The sequence below is a fragment of the Paroedura picta genome, chromosome 4 (assembly GCF_049243985.1).
Source record: "Paroedura picta isolate Pp20150507F chromosome 4, Ppicta_v3.0, whole genome shotgun sequence".
Lineage (NCBI taxonomy): Eukaryota > Metazoa > Chordata > Lepidosauria > Squamata > Gekkonidae > Paroedura > Paroedura picta.
The window spans coordinates 113,860,765-113,881,790 of record NC_135372.1 but is presented as its reverse complement, the minus strand read 5'-3'; the positions used below and the strand labels follow the sequence as shown (position 1 = coordinate 113,881,790).

The 21,026-nt window shown below is 43.3% G+C and overlaps 1 protein-coding gene across 10 annotated transcripts in view; it reads right to left on the bottom strand.

Annotated features, from left to right (window-relative positions):
- CHD6 (chromodomain helicase DNA binding protein 6) overlaps positions 1 to 21,026 on the bottom strand; it is a 128,581-nt gene that overhangs the window by 17,330 nt on the left and 90,225 nt on the right. For all 10 annotated transcript variants that reach the window (XM_077335241.1, XM_077335234.1, XM_077335242.1 and 7 more), the window contains 11 exons: positions 18,754 to 18,956; positions 18,122 to 18,321; positions 16,916 to 17,075; positions 15,544 to 15,633; positions 12,568 to 12,671; positions 11,631 to 11,760; positions 10,905 to 10,965; positions 10,559 to 10,613; positions 6,974 to 7,193; positions 4,648 to 4,856; positions 585 to 2,201 (listed from right to left, as the gene is read on the bottom strand). In XM_077335241.1, the coding sequence (XP_077191356.1) occupies positions 585 to 2,201; positions 4,648 to 4,856; positions 6,974 to 7,193; positions 10,559 to 10,613; positions 10,905 to 10,965; positions 11,631 to 11,760; positions 12,568 to 12,671; positions 15,544 to 15,633; positions 16,916 to 17,075; positions 18,122 to 18,321; positions 18,754 to 18,956 (3,049 nt within the window). The remainder of the gene's footprint in view (positions 1 to 584; positions 2,202 to 4,647; positions 4,857 to 6,973; positions 7,194 to 10,558; positions 10,614 to 10,904; positions 10,966 to 11,630; positions 11,761 to 12,567; positions 12,672 to 15,543; positions 15,634 to 16,915; positions 17,076 to 18,121; positions 18,322 to 18,753; positions 18,957 to 21,026) is intronic.

The window sequence follows — 21,026 nt, the reverse complement described above, 5'->3', positions numbered from 1 at the left end:
ATGCCTGACCCTTGGGGTGACGCCCTCTAGTGTTTTCATGGCCAACTCAATACGGGGTGGTTTGCCAGTGCCTTCCCCAGTCATTACCGTTTACCCCCCAGCAAGCTGGGTACTCATTTTACTGACCTCGGAAGGATGGAAGGCTGAGTCAACCTTGAGCCGGCTGCTGGGATTGAACTCCCAGCCTCATGGGCAGAGCTTTCAGACTGCATGCCTGCTGCCTTACCACTCTGCGCCACAAGAGGCGCTCTCTCTCTCTCTCTCTCTCTCTCTCTCTCTGTCTCTCTGTATGTGTGCATGTGTGTGTGTGTGTGTAAATAAATAAATTAACTCCCACCCATTCAGGAAACCCTTCTAGAGCCATCAAGAAACCCCAGGATTTCAAGAGACCCTGACTGAGAAACCCTGGTATAACTGTAAGACACACAACAAGCCAAGATCTTGCAAGATCTTTAACAATCTGTTAAAATAAACCCTATTTAAAAAAAAAACACAGGATGTCATGAAGCAACTTTCACTTTAAATAAACCGCAAACAGCAAGGGAATACAAAAGAAAGCTAAGAGAAATATATCCTTGTAGTACCTTGATTTTGACTTATTTCATCCCTTTTATCTAGTTCTCGGTGCTCACATTCTTCCTCCTCTATCTTTATTTCACTCCTACAGAAGGGCTGATCAGTGGGGCAATCTCTCTTCCCCTCAGTTTCATCTCCCCAGGGGTCCACCTCCATGCACACAGAATGTGACTTAAGTAACTCCATTTGAACTGCTGCTGAAGCCTGGCTTTGTGCAGAGTGATGGTGATGGCGGGGGCAGACCTGGATCTCCTGCAAGGCTGGAATGTGTTCCTCGAGGCTCTCACATTCAGCCTGGTCATCCTCTCCAGCCCCTGGCTCACTATCACATTTAGATGCCGCTGGCTCACTTGAGGCTGATTCAACCAGCTCCTTGTTCCTTTCTTCTATGAATGCATCCAGAGTGGTCAGAATACAAGAACTCTGCTTCTGCCCCTCTTTTGCAACAGTTCTGATTTCGCCACCATCAGAGGTATTTAGACAGCTTCCGAAACCTCCCACAGAGTCAGCTGCTGTCTCCAAATTATCTTCCTCCTCCTCCTCCTCTTCTTCCTCTTCTTCTTCTTCACTGTGGCTCTGACTCTGCATTGATTTCTCCTCCAATCCCTTCCCATGCAACAAGCTCATAAACCTCTTCTCAGGGTGGACTTTGATATCAAAATCATGAAGACTAGGGCTGTACATACCAATACCCAGGACCCCTTCCATGCCTTCTCTTTCAAATGGTCCTGATCCTGAGCTAGCATACTGACTCCCCATGTGCTGGAGAGCTTCAGAGGGCTCTGCAGAAAAGTTATCAGATGACTCTGCTTCCTTGGCTAAGGGCTCTTGTGCTGTATTCTGACTCTCTGTTTGGTCACTGCTGAGTTGCAAATGATCCAGATAGGAGGGGTCTCTTGTGGTATCTGCATCACAGCTAGATAGGTCTTCATCTCCATCTATTTTGCCCTCGGCTATTTTGGTAGTATTGCTACTGACATCGGTGCAGCTAGGACTGTCACGGGCAAGGGAACTGTGTTCACTGTTGCAGCCCTTCTCATCATACATCAAGCACATCAGAGAATCAGGCAAAGAACTCTCATCATAGTTAACAGGCATCATACCACGGACTTTAGACATAAAGGTTTCACAGCTCCCATCCTGAGAGATGCTTTCTGTCCGTAAGAGACCATCACCTGTGCCCACCAGCTTGACACAGCTCTCTGTTTCTGCCTCTGCAGATTCATGCTTTCGCTCTACCTGACTGTATGAAGGGGAACAATATAGTTTAGAGTTTGCCTGATGATGGCAGCACAAGTTTTCTGCTCCAATAACCCCAGTCCTTTTGTGTTGAGCATAATTTCTGTAGGCATCTAAAAATGACAGCTGAGGGTCATTCATGATGAAATAGTCTGTGCGGTTCAGTCCATGTTTAGCTGTGCCTATCAGCAGATCCCGGTCATGTTTACCACATTCCCACCACACAGGAAGATACAAGCTTGGACGGCAAAGCTTGAGCCGCTCATGCAGCTGCGGACACCTCAACACTTGCTCTCGGACCTTCCGCAAGAGCTCTATTCGGTACAATGTCCTTGCAGCACGCTCTTCCGTGATTGGCTCCACATAGATGCTAGGATCTGCTGGGCCTATAGGTAAGGAAAAGGAAAGATAGGCTGATAAAACCATAAAGGATAATAACTGCAGTCAAAGTATTAAAATAATGCCATGAATGTGAGAAACATATGTACTGCAGATACTTAGCAGCAGCTCAATTTCCTGGTTTTGTGTAACAGAAGAAGCTGAAGAAATGCATCTGGAAAAGACAGTCTTTATGCCATCTGAGGGACATTGACTTTGTCTACTGGTTACCCAGTAGCTCCTGCCTGCCAATAGATAGAGCCCCATGGTGCACACTGCCTCTCTGTGTAGGAACACCTGCTTCTAGATATAAAGACCTTAGAGAAAACAGTACTTGATCAGATTTCACAATTTTCACACTGTGGAAGAACACGACTCATAAGTCTTCATTTCAGCCCATATAGGAGTGATAAAATCACGCTGCCTTTCCAGGTCTCCTGCTGAGCCAGGATTTTCTCTATGTCTCTTTCTCTTACCTCACAAAATCAATACAAGCCTCTCTAGGTAATTTCTGCCACCATCAGCTAGTCAATTTCTAGGACTCAATCTGTCTTGGGACCTACTACCTACTGTTGCACTGCTGTTTACATGTTTCACCTTGTTTCTGTGTCTCGTGTTTTGTTTGCCTTAGGCTACTGCAAGGACTACCATACTCACTTGCACCCTCAATGGAAAAACATATCAACCATTGCTTCTCCCTATACTACTAAAAAGGCAAATGGGATTTTGGGCTGTATCAAACGGAGTATTGTGTCCAGATCACGGGAGGTGATGGTACTGCTTTACTCTGCTCTGGTTCGGTCTCACTTGGAGTACTGAGTTCAGTTTTGGGCACCCCAGTTGAAGAGGGATGTAAACAAACTGGAGCGTGTCCAGAGGAGGGCAACAAAGATGGTGAGGGGTTTATTTATTATATTTATATGAAATATGAAGAAAGGTTGGGGGAGCTTGGTCTGTTTAGCCTGGAGAGGAGACAACTGAGAGGGGATTTGATAACCATCTTCAAATATTTAAAAGGCTGCCATATAGAGGATGGAGCAGAGTTGTTCTCTCTTGCCCCGGAGGGACGGACCAGAAACAATGGGATGAAATTAATTCAAAAGAAATTCCATCAAGACATCAGGAAGAAGTTCCTGACAGCTAGAGCAGTTTCTCAGTGGAACAGGCTTCTTCGGGAGGTGGTGGGTTCTCCATCTTTGGAAATTTTTTAACAGAGGCCAGATAGCCATCTGACGGAGAGGCTGATTCTGTGAAAGCTTAAGGGGGTGGCAGGTTACAGTGGATGAGCGATAGGGATGTGAGTGTCCTGCATAGTGCAGGGGGTTGGACTAGATGATCCATGAGGTCCCTTCCAACTCTATTATTCTATGATTCTGTGATTCTATACTCTTTGATAAGTGTGACAGAATAGAGTTTAACATGGTCACAGAGATAAGACTCGTAGCATCCAAATAATAAGAAATAAAGCAAGTTAACAAAAAACATGCACATCATTGGGAAACAACAGAATGAGTAATGTCAAGGAAATAGAACTGTGACCCTCTACCCTTCATTGTTATCTATTCCTGTTTCAACAAAACTGCAAAAGGGATTGATGGAATGGCTGTCAATCTGTGGCCTTTGTGTGTGTGTATGTGTGGGGGGGTGTTCAAAATCTCTTTCTGTGGAATTAGCTGTTTGTTGGGCATATAAGTGGATCTTGGTCCCTTTAAATGTCCAGGGAGCTTAAGGCTTAAGATAGCTTCCTCTTCCTGCCTAGGGTTTTTATAATTTTCCTTGCCCCTTCCTCTGCAGACACTGTTTTTTCTGTCCCAAAAGGAAGTTGTGACCTGCTTATATTCCCCTGGCTATAGCATCTCTTGCATTTCTATGGCCCTGGTTGGCTTCATGCCTGAGAGTTCAGTCATCTGCCCCCTCTTTCTCCTTTCCTCCTGCTAGACAATAAAGGGCACTTTGTTATCTATGAGCCTGTACAAAGTGTAAGGTCGGTTATAAGGAATCTTATTTTGGAGTATGTAAATTCTAGGGTGTAAAGTATGTCATTACATACATGGAGATGAGACCCGAGTAATAAAATGTCTGAAGAATATAAGAATTGATAGATCTAATTTCTTCTGTTCTTCAGCGCTCTCTCTCTCTCTCATATACACACACACACACACACACACACATATATATGCATTTCCCTATTATAGTGAACAGACAGACAATTGTAATGCATATTATCAGTGGCTGTCCACCTTTTTGCCACAGAGAAACATGATATTCAGCTGCAGCCTTCCAGATCCTGAAAGTTATGCTTATGGTATTTTAGTGTGTGAAATCTCAAAAGGCTTAATCGGGGGCAATGGTTATAGCACCAGTGTGGAAAGACAAAATGCACTAAGGAAAGGGGCCCGGGAATCATATCCTTTTAAGTTAGTAGTTTACATGTTCTTAATTGTTCCCACTCACCATCTTCCTTCCAGTGGGGCAAACGACAAACATTCTTACACATGGCAACAAAGCTGTAGAAATATTTTTCTAAGCTCTCATCAGTTTTCTTCTCCAAACGTGAAATAGATCGGAACTGAGTCCAGTCAAAGATCTTCTTCTCAGGATCATAGATTACTCCAAATGATGAGACAGTGCGGTAGAAATCTGCTTGTTCTCTTCTGGTCCATCTGTAGAACACAAGAGGAATGCACAAAAAAAAATGCATGAAGACTATTTTTTGACAACTTTTAGTCTGTCTGAAATTATGTATTAGTTGTGATCTGATAAGTCTAGTATGTTTTTCTGTGTTATTTTAAGATTTGCATATATAATATACTTTGCGCCTCTTGCCGCGTCAGGCTGCCGGCAAGGGAGCAACTGTGAGCCGCGCAGTTGCTCCCTTTTCGCCAGGGCGGGAATCGGCGAGGCCAATCGGCAGGCGCGAATGGTCTGGCCAGAGGACATCTCAGACAGAGCCCGCCCTAACTCCTCCCCCTAAGCCCTTACGGCTTTATTTAGTCCGCGGCGCCCAGGCGCTGCGGGCTCTGTTAAGATAAGAACATGCAACTTTGTGCTGAAGTAGTTCCATACTGATAGTTAACAAGAAATGGAGGAAAGTTCATCAGAACTTATCAATGTTTCTCCATCCTAATTCAGTGAGCCAGTTGGTGTTGCCTTGCCTAGGTATTAACAAGAGGACTACCTGGTGTTCCTTCATCTGACAGAAATCAGGGCCCTGCCAGAACTAAAAGAATTCCGCAGGGCCTGCAAACTGGAGCTCTTCTATCAAGCCTTTGGTCGAGGCCAATAAATCAGCTCCATCAAACTAGAGGCCCTCTCCTCCACAAACTGCATCCTGCAGATGAAGAACCAATCTACAGTGCAGTGTTAATCATTAAATATGTTAAATGTTCTACTGTTCAGTGTTATGCCATTAATAATGTTATAAGTTTACAATTATGTTTTACTTTGTATTGGATCACAAATGCTATTTCTGGTATTATATCATAAGTTCAAATATAAACTGCCGCTAGGGAGGGTGGGATATAAATACAATATAATATAGTATTATATACTTAGTATCATATAATAAAATATATAATTAATAAATATTTATTTATTTATTAATTATATATTAATTATATATCCCTCTTCTATGCACAAGGACCTGCTACATTACAAGAGGGCAGAAATTAAATCTTTTTCCTTTTCCCTTGGCAGATGCCAAAAGATAGATTACCAGTCCTGCCTATCTTAGAAATTGTTTAGATGTTTCTCAAATTTACTTAACTAAGTAGTTTCCTGCTCTGTTTCCCACTGAGTCTTTTTCCCACTCTTATCAGTGACAGGAGAACATTCCTTGCCTTGTTGGACCATATGTTTTTGGAGGGCGGAGTGTACTGTGTTGCATCACAATATTAGAGGAATGTGAATAGCATCTTCATGTTTTGTGAAGGCTGGACCTAGCTAAACCATTCAAATCTAAAGTGTTCAGTAGATTTTGCCATCACTTTACACAAAGGGGGCCCTGGTGCTTAACAGTTCCTCAAACAGAATAACATCAGTTTTAGAAATAAGCTAGTGAAGAAGCCTGTTTTTAAAACAGACAGGGGATGTTGTGCCCCCCTGGCAGGTACCCTTGTGGGTACATTGTGGAGCAGGGGGGGAAGCTGGTGAAAGTAGCAGGGTTGTGGTGGAGGATGCGGTGGGCCTTTCACACCATTCTGCAGTCGTGAAACAGTCCCGGAGGGGACATTGGCCCTTCCCTGCCACCCCATCAATGGCAAGGACAGTGTGGAAACCGGGGAAGGGCAGAGAGTGCAGATCAGTTGCACCGGTGTGAGATGTGCAGGGCCATGCTCGCTGCCACCTCCAATGGGTTGTTGCTGCCATGGGGGGCTGGGAAGGCCAGACATGGGGGAGCTGGATGAGCCTTGCAGCCCCCACCAGCAGCAAGGGGGCAGGGCAGGTGCAGAAGAGGCAACCGGCATTCCAAGCTGCCGTGGGTGGGGAGGAGGCGGCAGGCACCAATGCAGGCTCCACAGAGGAGGCAACTGGTCTGCACCGTCCCTGCCTTCAGCAACTGCTAGTTGGCCACAGAGCTGTGCAGCTTACCTCCTGCTGACTCCGCTTGGTTGACATGGGAGGAGGGGCAGGGAAAAGCCTCTGATTGACTCGCATTGGGGAGGGCCCTCCCCCTCGAGGTCCAATCAGAATGCTGGCACATTGTTAGAAGTACCTTTCACATTTGATGGGATGATGATAATAAACCAATAAATGAGCTGAGGCCTACTGTCTCCTTTACCTTTTCTGCAATTCTTTGTTCACCGGATCCCCCTCACTGGCTCTCCTGAACATCTCCTCTTGCAGCCAATAGCCATGGTTACAAGGCCCTATGATTTCAGGTCTGGATGGTAACTCCTTACGGTTGCAACGTTGATAGACAGTAACAAGACGCCGCAGTCTGGCTGTCAAGGCAGACGACACAGGCCAGCTGGATTTTTCTGAGTCGGAGCCATCCTGGGCTTCAAACATCAGCAAGGTCATTAGTAATTAACATAATCCCTGAAGAGACCTTGAACACACATAAAAACACCTACTAACCCTACTAATTCATTAAGTACTTTATCCTACCTATATATATACAAAGGGACCCATAAAACTGTCCACCACTCTTTAGTACTGTGGGTGGACAAGAAGCCAGCTTGTGGTTTCTGGGTTTCTGTGATTCAAATTTCATTAAGTACTCTTATTTGAGTTGTTTCCCTTTGCTGTCTTTCACACTGAGCAGTGTATACTGGACCAGTGTGGAGGTTACAATCACAGAAGTGGATGCATTTGCATAAGGTGACCAGATTTTAATATTGGTAAAGGGGGACACCATTGACCGGTGGGGTTCTTGATTAAAAATTTGGTCTATATGGAGCAACAAAAAGTTTCATAGAATGCATAGAACGCAAAAATAGTATTGTAATATGTATTTTTTACTTGCAACATAAGTACAATTTGCCAGGTACCCCAGACGTCCCTCCAAAAGTGGGACAATCTGGTCACCTTACATTTGCAGCACCATTATAAGCACACACATCCATATGCATATCCAAAGGAGAAAAGAAATTTTGGCCTTTATGATAAACAAGATAATGTCACAATGGCGGCCAGCTGAAATTGCTTGCAGCTGGGAGGCTGTCATACGCAGAGATCTGCCCACTACATGAATGACTGAGACTCACCAATATAATCTTTAACCCTCCCCCCGCTCCAGAGGAGCGGGAGGAATAAAGGAGTAAGGGCAAGTGGGGAGGAGTTAGGGCGGGCCCTGTCCGGGATAAAAACTCGGAGGGCCCAATCAGGAGCCGCGAAGCGGCTCCTGATTGGGCCCTCCGAGTGTCACTCGAGGGCCAAGCAGCCAATGGGGAGCTGCACAAAGCGCGGCTCCCCATTGGCTGGTTCGCCCAGCCTCGCCTGGGCCGGCCAGGGAGTTGCCGCTCAGAGGAAGAAGCCTTCCCCAGCGGTAAGTCCTCCGGCCGGCTTCCCCTCGCCCAGGGAGCCTTCTGCCGGGCCCTGGGGCAGGCTCGCCTGCCCTTGGGCCCGCCAGAAGACCACAAAGCCCACTCCCGAAGTCCTGAGCCTTCTGCCAGGCCCTGGAGCAGTCTCGGCTGCTCCTAGGCCTGGCAGTAGGCCGCGGAGCCCACCGCCCCCGTCCCGAGCCTTCTGCCAGGCCCTGGAGCAGCCGAGCCTGCTCCTAGGCCTGGCAGTAGGCCGCGGAGCCCACCGCCCCCGTCCCGAGCCTTCTGCCAGGCCCTGGAGCAGCCGAGCCTGCTCCTAGGCCTGGCAGTAGGCCGCGGAGCCCACCGCCCCCGTCCCGAGCCTTCTGCCAGGCCCTGGAGCAGCCGAGACTGCTCTTCGGCCCGGCAGTAGGCCTCAAAGCCTGCCGCTCCCGTCCCGAGCCTTCTGCCGGGCCCTGGGGCAGCCGAGACTGCTCTTCGGCCCGGCAGTAGGCCTCAAAGCCTGCCGCCGCCTTCCCGAGCCTTCTGCCGGGCCCTGGAGCAGCCAAGCCTGCCCCTGGGCCCAGCAGAAGGTCCCAAGGCCACCTACCTTCCTCTGTTCCTCCCTTCTTCCCAGCATTCCCTTTGCCCTTTCCTTCCTCCCAGCATTCCCTTTGCCCTTTCCTTCCCTTCCTCCCAGCATTCCCTTTGTTTTTCCCTTTCTCCCTTCCTCCCTATCTTCCATCTGCCTCTTTCTGCTACCTGTTTCTCTCCCTCTTCTTCTGTCTCTATCTTCCTCCTTTTCTTTCTGTGTTTCTGTCTCTCTCCTTTTCCTCCTTCCTTCGCCCCATCCCTCCACCATCATGCTAGGGCCCACTGTATTTTGCCCACAGTGGGCTTAATATCTAGTTTCATATATAAAATCTCTGAGTTCGATGGTTTGTGGTCTTTGGTTATAGATGGTCATTTCATCTGACGATAACCAATTTTTATACCATTTATCTAGTGACAGGTGAACAACTGTGCATTTGACATTAAAGGCTTTCTTGGAAGACATGCTTTTTTTCAAGAGTTCATGTCCCACTTACGTTAGCATATGCATGCTGATGGTGCTGCATGCATCATTTTAATTGTTCTCTGGAAGCTATAGTGAAGAGCGAATGAGTGCCAGCATTCCCCCCCTCCCCCGGACCTAGTAAGTTAGATCTGCTCCCCACCCTCCCTGCCGCTCTGATAGCAGGGGATAGGAATAATGAGAGCTTCCGCCATGTTGGGATTGTTGTTAAAGTCTTTAGGAGTTTTAAAGTCTTTAGGGAGGAGGAGGAGGAGGAGGAGAAAATTTGTTTCTTCTGGATAAAAGTCTATTCTTTTTAATACTGTAATTTTTTCTCATCATTTTGCTAGTGCAGAAGGAGAAAAAAACTGCATCTGAAGGAAATATATTTCTTTCAGATAAGGTTTTCCCCCTATTATTCAAAACAAACTGGTGACTTTTTTTCATTACAAAAATTTGCACTAGATCACAATAACCCCTTTCTAGGAATACTGCTGTGCTTTAGGGTACAGAATGTTTAAATTGAAAAGTATAATTTTAAACACCCATAAGTAACACATTTTCTTCCTATGCAAATTTGCGCACTCCTGCATCAATGCAATAGTACTGTAGTAAAAAAATAATTACAGAATCTTGCTTCCCCAGACAGTTAACATTAAAGGTTCTGGATATGTACACACACACACACACACAGTAGTGTCCAAAACCTGTTTTATATTGTGAATAAAGAGTTAGAGCAAGATGGGTAGCTGTGTTAGTCTGTCTATAGCAGCAGAAAAGAGCAAGTAGTACCTTAAAGACTAAAGACTGAAGAAGTAAGCAGTGGCTCACAAAAGCTCATGCTCTGTCCCAAATTTTGTTAGTCTAAGGTTCCACTAGACTCTCAGGTTTTTTTAACTGAAAAAAGAGTGTTTCTTAGGGAAATGATGCTACTTGAAATACACAAAAGTTCTACAAAACTAGACAAATACATATTCCAGACCACATGGAGAATTTCCACAGATGGAGGGTGAAGATTCTTGCCAACTTGCACCTTTCACTGCAGACTTCAGACACCCCACTTCTCAACTTTTCTGACAGTTCCCTGCCCCTAGGAGCAGCAATGAGGCAGCTGCAGCATGTGGGGGAAGCATGGAAATTACGCTTTGCAGTCAGGAATCCCTTTAGTTGATGGATATATCTGATGGATCCAAGCCTATATAATCACAAACTTCATCACCATGGCTATTTTATATTTGTATGTCTCCTGGATACTCAAGTTCTATAACATGCAAACAAATCTTAGGGCCAGTCAATAACTCTGATAAAACAACCACATTCCCTAAAACTTCCATATACACAGCCTCACCTGCCACACTATCATCCTTCTTCTCAGCAGCTTCACCACAACACTCTGAAGTCTCCTGTGAATAAAAGAAGAAACAAACTCATGTCAACTCATAATCTAGGCCAAAAACACAAAAATGCTAAGTCAAGCGGAGTCTACCATATCAGCTTATTTATATAGACTCTTTAAAAAAATTATATCTCCATCTTTGCTTCACCAACTAGCAAGGGCACTACTACAAACCCACTTGCTAAACCCTAAGATAAACCCTCACCAAAACCTCAACTTGGGGTCGGGGATATTTGTTATTTCTGACAGCAGAAGGTACCCGAAGTATCAACATGCTATTTCCAACAATGATACTTACCTCCTCTTTCTGCAGCCCATCCACCTTGGCTGCACTGCCCTCATCTTTGTCTACGTTGCCTCTAAACAAAACCAATCAACAATAGGGTGAACGTCTAGAAGCGCCATCAAACAAATTTTTTGAGGGCTATCAATCATTCTCAACTGATTCACAGCCTACACAAACATTTGTTCTAATACTCACACACTGATTTTATTTATTTAAAACAATAATTGTGCCTTTCCACAACATCCAAGGTGGCTTACAGGCTAAATGGCATAGTTTGTTACAAGCATCACCAACAACAGGAGTACTTGTTCCTTGTCTTCTTCAGATTTAACACTATATGATTACTCAAAGTACATCCAATTCTTTAAGCAGCACAAATATCATTCCATAGCTATATGAGATAGTATGCACAAAGCCAATGTCAGGAATGCCGGAATGCAAGGCAATCAAGGGAGCATGAATCAGGGTTCATGACAGCCTATGGAAGAAATTTGTTCCAGAAAGTATTGGAGTTTCATAGAGGCCAGGCTTCTTTATCTATCACTCTGCAGCATCACTCTGAACAGCTTATGCCTTTCTAATAAAGTTTCTAATTTAGTATGTTAACGAAGTGAGACCAGCACCCTAAGCAGTCCCTCCCACACATTGTGGCTAATATATAGATGACACATGCCTGACAAGAAATCCTGACCTTGTGGCAATTTGATGATTTCACTAAACCCTTTCTGAGAGCTTTACCTTTCTGGAGCATCCAGCGTTCCATCAGTGACACTCTGCTCCGCAGACAGCAGCTTCTCATCCGGCATGCCTACCTTCTCAAGGAAGCACAGGGCTGGATCAGCTCGCATGGCATTGTACCGTTCATAACCTGACAAAAGCCACAAGAAAACTTTGTGGATACTCAGCCAGTCACTTCCAGCCTTAAATGCTAGTATCATCTCCTTAATGTCCATGTAAACAGCTACCAATAGTATGATAGGATAAACAGCCTCTCAACTTGTGTGAACAACTACTATCAGCACAATCTTGAACAAAATCGTATCATTCTAAGCCCTCTAACTTCAGCTGACATAGAAGAGGGTAACTTCGCTTAAGATTGCACTGTATTTCACATAACATGGGCAGATAGTTAGACGATGCATGATGAATTCGTCAAATGCAGAGGAGAGCTCAGCAGTACTTCAAGTATTAAAGTTCTGCATCATTTATTGCCTCTCTTTATGGCAACAAAAAGACAATTATGCAACTTTAAAAAGTGTGTACAAAATATGCTAATTTTGAATATTCATCTATCGGAATTTAGCTTTTTACTGCAAATAGCATTGCCTATGTTTTTCATTCAAGTGGGCAGCTGTGTTGGTTTGAAGCAGCACAACAAAACAAAATCAGTGGCACCTTTAAGACCAACAAAGATATAGTCAAGGTGTGAGCTTTCGAGTGCAAGCACTCTTCCTCAGAAAAAGGAAGTTTGATATATAGAAGACTGGACAGAATATAAATCTCAAAATAAATAAATTAAAAATCTGTAAAGAAACAAGAAACTTTTAAATAAAGTTGCATCTTGAGAAGTCTTTAAAAAAAAGTTCTCCTAGATTCTATCGTTTCCCTCTCCCTGGCAGAGCCTCACACAGTGGGAAATGCCTATTAACAGTCCAACCCACATACAAGGAAATACCATGTTTGAAAACTCCAATGAGCAGGGATTTATCTGCCTCAGCATTCCACCAATCCACAGGGATCTCCACGTAGTCGATATCTGGCAGTACAACTTCCAGATCTCTGTGAAGAAAATAGAGGTTGTTTTTCTTGGAACATCCTGCACAGGTTTTGGCATTCCATGTATGCAATAAGACACAGATATAAGACCATCTTCTAGACTAGTACATCCAGAGTACACCAGGGGTCTACCAACTTCCTCTCAATTAGCATTCTTTCCTACACAGAGATCAATAGTGCCATCATAAGCACAGCCCTCTAGGTCTGTTGCAAACGCACGTATTTAAAATGTCCCTGTGATGTTCTCTATTTGAAAAGCAAAATGTAGGTGTGATACAGCTTCATAAGCTTTATTCATAAGCTTGAGATATTTTGATAGCAAGTATGGCCACATACTGTTCACTGCAGTGTCATGCAGTTTCATACATCAAAAAGGAAACTTCAGCTGCCCTTTTATTCAGTCCATTAGCTTGGCTGAGAAAGACTACAGACTGCAACATTTATGGCAAGTTGGCCTAACCTGGGTTTCAGAGTCAGAAGAGCTGGCTACAGGTTCAGTGCCAGGGGCTGGGGAGATGGTTACTAGTTTACAGGATTTAAAAGGAGATTAGACCAATTCATGGCAGAATGATCCATTAATGACTATTAGCTATGATAAGATTAACTGCCCAGACTATAGTGTGAGATCTCCAGTTTATTTATGCAGTGCTGTAGGTTGAGGCCCCCTTAGTAATAGCTAGAATAAAGAAGAAGAAGAGTTGGTTCTTATATGCCACTTTTCTCTACCCGAAGGAGGCTCAAAGCAGCTTACAGTCGCCTTCCCTTTCCTTTCCCCACAACAGACACCCTGTGAGGTGGGTCAGGCTGAGAGAGCCCTGATATCACTGCTCGGTCAGAACAGTTTTACCAGTGCCATGGTGAGCCCAAGGTCACCCAGCTGGCTGCATGTTGGGGAGGGCAGAATTGAACCCGGCATGCCAGATTAGAAGTCCACACTCCTAACCACTACACCAAGCTTGAGTGAGCCCAAACATCTACCACAATATGTATGGAACTGTCCATAAATTTAAAGAATCCATATAGCAGCAACCTTTGTAAGCAGCACAGAATACAGAACCAAAGCCATATTTGTTTTCTCCTGTCATATGACCTTTTTAAGTTGCACAAATTGCCAAGGCCTCACCTGCTACACACCGAGCCCTAGCTCTATAACCTAGACCTGCAGTTTTGAGCTCCAGGTAGGCAAAGTTCCTCTAATTTGTCTTCTGAGTAGATAAAGCAGAATAGGTAGAACATCCATGCCTTAATTTCTTCTGTCTGATATCCTATTATCATCCCATCAGCTATAACCCAAGCTTAGGATGCATTTTTCAACTTTGTGCATGCTATGTGCCCCACTGAAGGTCTCAGGATAGCAGTTCATGTAAACTGTTATTCACATATTTTCCCTCGCACAAATACTGTGGTTTAATGCAAACATTTAAAAACCATTTATACTGGGGAGGTCTGAACTAAGCCAGAATCCAGCCATGCCGATATGCAAATACAGTGAACAACTGATTAATAAATTTCCAGTGAATATCTTATAGCCCTAATGAATTAGCCTTTTGTTATACTTACAATATGGAAATACAATGTTTCAGATATTAAGAATAAGAAAATTAGCATTTTCTTTTATTTAAAGTGATGATGACTGGCAATTTTCTCTTTAATGAAGGTTGCCATCTTGGTCTCCAGAGAAAAGCTCACTGTGAAGGACTCCCAATTTGATCATAGCAGTTGCCTATGAAGGATGTTGGCATTTTAATCATCACACCTTTCAGTTATCTAGCCCCACTGAGTAAAAATTGGTGGTACTTTCCCCCCTTTTTAGGGACAAAATACCAATGTGGGAAAAGAAACTTATATCAGAAATAAAGATATTTGGGAGAAGTATTAAACGCTTCCTTCCACAGTACAGATGTTCTGAACAAATCTGCAGTCAATAAAGACACGGGAAGACTGAAATCACAGATCTCCCATATAATGTCACTTGGTCCTATATTTCTGTGTTTTTTGGCATCACTATTTTTATTTGTTCATATTAACTATTCTTTATTCATTAAAAATCTGTTGCTATCTAGGGCCATTGACTTTTGTTGGTAATTTATGACTGTTTTAAAATTTTTATTTTATGTTGTTTAGATATGGTTCTGTCATTTGGGGCGGGGGGAATCTCACTGACAGCTCCAAACATTGAATTTGTTAAAAATAATTCTGTGCTTGCCTTCAATAGATGCTTTTCAGTTTACAAGGCTGGCAGGGAGTGCATTCCTATGCAATGGTGCTCTAGTCTAAGATTGCGAAAATAATTAGCAGTGAAGTAACTGCATAGTACTGAACTGAAAATGACTTCAGAAGGAATGGTTGGATTAAAATATTTTCTGTCTGCTTCTGGAGGTTTGCTATTCACTGACCTTCTTTCAAATGCAGATGTCGTTATTTTCATTCTCATCTGCATATATTTCCAGAACCAGGAAAAATTTACAAGATGTATGTCTTTAGAGCAGGCTTTCTCAACCAGGATTTTGTGAAAACTTGGGGTTTATTGATGGCTCTGGAAAGGTTTCCCAAATGGGTGAGAGTTAATTAATTTTTTTGTCTATTTTTAAAAATTTGTTAAACATTTATCGGGTGATATAACCATATATGGTCATGTTGACTCCCAGATGGTTGATGGGCTTGAAGGGGATGGGAAGGGGAGGGGTAACGGTTGGGCATGTACACAGTTATGCTTCCCAACCATATTCTGCAGGACTGCACCATTTCTGGAGTTTCCCAAAGCCTGAAGAATGTTTCACGGGTTTCTTAATGGTAAAAAAGTTGAGAAAGGCTGCTTTAGAGTATAATCTTCAGGAAATTCTACAGCAAATTCCAGAGGGCTAGCATAACATACTTGGCAGGAGTTCCTTCAAAGGCTTTGTCGGCTGCCTCCCCCAGTACTTCAGCTTTCAAGTAGTACAGCATTCGCACTCGCAACAGCACCCTGCCAAAAGGAATAGCCATAGGTGATACAGAAAGTAAACCATAGTTTCCAGCATTCTTGGTTCCAGATCAACAGTCACAATCTGCAGATCCAAACAACAGGCTAGTTTGGAAACTAAACTAGACCAGAGGCTCCTATCACTACAGGAGATAAAACCCAGTTCTAGAATTTATGCTAGTGAATGAGAAGCAGTGACTAAGACCGTTTATGCACTGGGCACTTCACTACCCCAGCTCTCGTGCAGGAGCACAATTTGAGGGCAGATGATGTGCAATGGGCCAAATGCTCCTCCGTGTGGGTGCAGGAAGAGGTGGGGCCACCTGCCACGACTCAAACTCCAGCCTGCAGCCCAGCATGAAACCTCCAGCGCATAAACGGTCTAAGAGAGACCTCACTCTCCTATCTCGATCAGCATATTGAGCAGCCAGCTCTAAGGCCCCTGAGAAAGCATCGAATAAGAAGCAGGAAAGCAAGCCCCAGTTGCTACAACAAACAAACTGGGTACTGGGTTGTGTAAAAAGATAAAAATTGCACATGCAATATAATGGAGGATGGTAAACTGCAAGCAAAATACAACCAAGAGAAATCTCAGACTAGCTAAAGCCAGACTGTTAACAAAGAAACATACTCTCTCGCTATCTTCATACTGACTTTCTCCATACTGTCTACCCATCAAAGACATATGAACAGAAGCACTAGGCTATGGGTCTGCTGTGTATTACCAAAAGCACCAGAGCTTCTCAGGCATAGAGCCTCTCATGGAAATCATGAAGAAATCCAAGTATTTTATTAGTTGTATTCCCCATTCAAGTCAATGGAATGCATTTCCCTCACTGATTTAAAGAAAAAGGGGTCACAACCTGTAAATCCCATGGGAAGGAAGCACAAGTTCTAGAATTTAAGGGGATAGGTGTATTTTCCTTTTATAGTTTTCCAGCCTCTTGAATTTCCACACAATCTGGAAAATGAGGAGAGGGCCCAACTCTTGAACCTCCTGCATCTGTGACATTAGCTAAGGGGAAAAGACTTTTCCTCCATTTCCTACAAGGATCTTCCAGACAGCAATCTCCATTTTTTAAGAAACATATTGTTAAATGTCACTGTTGGCTCAAAGTTGCAGAGAGGAAATCTAAGTTTGGGGTACAAAGAGATGAAAGCAGGAGTGGACTTCCGTAGGGGGGATATGAAGCATCTCAATTGCGTACATACACAGCAGTTCAAAGGCCAAACAGTACTGGACAAATGTATTCAGGAGTCCCCTGGTCATGTCCCATTCTCTCACTTGTTGCAATGCTGCTTTAGGTGCTTTTTGTAGCTGTCATCATGCAGGACAATCTCAGGATTGCAGGTACTAAGCCAGTCTGCATTCTTGATCTCAGGAAGCAGCATCTGGTTCTTTGGTTTCTTTCCCTTCCTTCCCCTTGGCACTGGCGCTGACAAGCCTGAAACATGCAAAGGGAAGCACGTGAATAGCACCAAAGGCTCCAGATAGCTTTGGATACTTTTAAATTCAACTGAAAAAGGTCAGGCAGAAGTTCAACTGGTACACCTTAGAGAATCAAATAACAACTCATCAGATTCAAATAACTCATTTATCCCAAGTTTTATATCCTATGTAAAGCAGAAGAAGAAGAGTTGGTTCTTATATGCCGCTTTTCTGTACCCGAAGGAGTCTCAAAGCAGCTTACAATTGCCTTCGCTTTCCTCTCTCCACAACAGTAGGTGAGGCTGAGGGAGCCTTGATATTACTGCTCGGTCAGAAAAGCTTTATCAGTGCTTTGTAAGCCCAAGATCACCCAGCTGCCTGCATGTGGAGGAATCAAACCAGGCTTGCCAGATTAGAAATCCACGCTCCTAACCACTACACCAAGCTGGCTCTCAAGTAGCCTGAACACAAGAAAATAAACAATCTGGTTCCTGGCCACTTCTGAACCCTAACCATGCAACACCAATAACCTGTTTCCAAAAGTTAACCCAAACTATCAGGCTGATACAAGTGCTTTTTCTGAATTTCAAAGGTATGTACAAATGCAGGGCTGGCTCCAGGTTTTGTAGAAGCCTAGAGAAGTTATCCTCCAGTGGCATCTCTCCAGTGTATCTAGTTTAACCTCACTGATTTCAAGATTCAAGCATTTGGTCTGGGATCTCAATCCCTAACAACCATGCTGAATGAAATCAGAACTCATGGAACCTCTTTCCTGAAGAAATCCTTGTGTGTAATTTTCCTAATTATGCCTCCTGGGATTACTCACTGCTCATTCTCCTCTGATGCTATCTACTCTCCCTTTTTGGCAGGTCATTTCCTTCTCTCAGTGCTCCCCAACAGCCACATTGATTGAGCTAAACGATTGTCTGACTCTTTTTGATTCAACTATAACTGAGTGCAACAAACTATCACTATTATTAAACTACTTTAACTGTGTGTGCAACAAAGCTAAAGTTTATGAAACCTGATTAAAATGGCAATAGCCAAAGAAGTCTGTGATACCTGAATGGTTCTGCAGAGCCTGGTTCTGTCCATCCTTTGTGGGGGTAATCAAATCCCAGATAAAACTTTTAATCTTCTCATCCCCCTTATAATGTTTGACACAATAGACTAGGAGTGCTCGACAGATCATTTCCATGTCTTTCTCATTGAGATGCCATTTAAACCGGCCATGAGTTAAGATGTCTTTCCAGCGTCCCCAGCTTGAAAAAACAAAACAGATATATCATAAATACAAGGTAGGGATCTTGCAATTTCTTTGGCTCTTTCATATTCTATCCTTTATTAGAATTTTATTAATGAAGCCTGGCTACATCAAGGAAACAGATGATATACAAACAGGGAAAGTGTGAAATGAAGAATCAATAAGATATTGATGAAAAAGGCAGGAATTCACCCATAGAGATCCTGATTGTTAGTCCTGTTCCAGCTACAGAAATAACTATTCTATCCATGCATTTTCTTCTAGAAATAAGGAGGGAAAAATCATAGGTGCTGGAATTTGAGGTCAGCTGTTCCAATTTGGACACAGAGATTACTGAACAAGGTCCCTTCCTATTAGATTCCTAAACCTAAAGAAAGTGAAAACATTCCAGGGTAGTATCGTTCCCAGGGTAAGTGTAACAGAGACATACCCAAATATAAGCAAGTTCTTCTCCACACGGAAACATTCTGCCCGTAAGTAGCGCCTCGTTTTCTCATTGAGACGCCGTGAGCGCGTGGGCCGTTCATCAGAGTCACTGTCTAGCTCAGAAAACTCCATAAGCTCATCCTCCTCAAATGAGTTGTAGTGCTTGGTCTGCTTACGGACTCGGGGTCTGTCAATCACTAGGCTCTCCTGCAAGTTAAGAGAGAGAGAACTACTCATATCTGCTCATCAAACTCCTTAGGGTTAAATGCTTCTAAAAGTAAAATACTGATTTATATGTCCTGCATTATAACATCAACATTATTTTTTCTATATATAATTCCATTATATTATAGAAAAAATGTGAATCTAAGACTATGCCTCTCTCTTGTGTTGAGATATACACCTGGAAACAAAGCTAGTTTCTTGTGTTAAGGATTCTTTACCTCATCAATGAACAGAGCTCCTAATCTTACCCTATTTAGCAACTAGGAGAGGCTATTAATTTCTACTTTCTGTGTTCACAGTTAGAACAGCATGTGTGTATGGGGGGTATACTTGAAGATCCATGTGCTGTGGAGTCCCTCAATTAAGAACCATTTTTGAAGTCCTGTTACGTATGCCCCTGTGAGCTAGGTGATGATCAGAGGCTGTTTTTTTCTGTTGTGGCTCCCAACTTTTGGAATGCCCTTAACTCTCTGTATGTGCCATTCCTTTTAACCCAGATTTTAATCTAAGATGTACCTTTTATGCTGTTTTATGGTCTTTTGGTTTGAGAACAATCTTGTCAAGATCATTTTTGGTTGTTCCATGTTTTTTATGCTATTTTGATGCCTTGGCTTGTTTTTTTTTTAATGGCTATATTTTGTTTGTAATTATTAGATTTTAATGGCTTGGTTGAACTGTTTTAGTTGTTAGCTATCTTAAACAGGTGTCTGCAGAGGTATCAGATACATTTTCTACATAAACAAAATAAACAAACAAACATACAGGATCTGGGATGTCAGAAATAAGCTATGAGAATCTACACTCGAGATTTGATTGATTTAAAAATCAATTCTGTGATCATTATTAGCTATAAGAATTCATATTTGACCTGATTTTGAAATATATATTGTATTTGTTCACAAAGCTAGTATTTTTAAAAAGCAGCTTGACAAATAAAAATGTAAAAGATCGTACGGGCTTGAATCTATTCACAATTAACACCAAGATCAAAGTCTTTGTGAAAGGAATTCTATAGATTTTTCAGATGTACATATGAATTTAAAAGTGTTAATTCTACATTCAGAAGGACCATCCTCTGGTAATTTTATTCAAAGGACTTCCCTGCACAAAAAAATAAAGACTCCATTCCTTCCCTGCCTTCCTGCTTGTTTGCCACGCTGATTTTTGATTCTCTCCACACACATGCATATTTGTGTGTGTGAATCTCAGTGTTGAAGAAAAACTCTTTGTGCTTCGTTGCCTAGCAATCCACCCCTCTGCTGCTATCTAAGCCCCCTTCTGCCTTGGCTGCTGCTACCCTAGCTGGAGTTTTAGAAAGCTGGACCCCCTGGGGTATATGCCAAGGCAAAGACAGCACGCAGATGACTACTTCTGCCACAGCGGGCTTGACAACAGCAAATCAGCTGGTTGACAGAGCAAGTGGGCACAATGGATCAGCTCTGGAAGAGGAAACCACATATGTCTGCTTATTCTTCCAGGTAGAGATGCAGTTCCATTGCTCTTCTCTCCTTGACAATAAACAGCAACCACATGCTTTGTTTCCAGTGATGCTGCTGGCTAAAAAGATTGGCTGCCACAGCTACAGCAGGCCAATGCCCCAGATGCCTACTGCTGCTGGCGATGGGAATCTCATATATCAGCCGGGGGGAGGGGGGTTGTGGAACACTGGAAGACAGCCTCTTTTGCCTACAATGCCAGCAACTGCCTTATAAGTGAGCACAAAAGGATGAGGCAAGACTGACTGCATCCTCTTGAGGACTCCACAGTCTTGCCTCCAGCAGAGTACAGTGTACAGGGGAGGGAGTAACTGCTGCTGATATATGCCAATATCAGAGGAGTTCAAAATCTGCAGGCTGAATCATGGTCTGCATTTCTCAGTAGCCTTATACAGGAGAAAGGATTCCCATTCCTATGAAAAGCCACAGAGTTCTGCTCTTTGTGGTTAAAGGCACAAATTCACAGCCAATTTGTTAAAAATACACAGAATAGTTTATCAATATTAAAAGAGACAGGGACACATGGCGAAGACTTTCCTATAGAATCGCCGAGGGT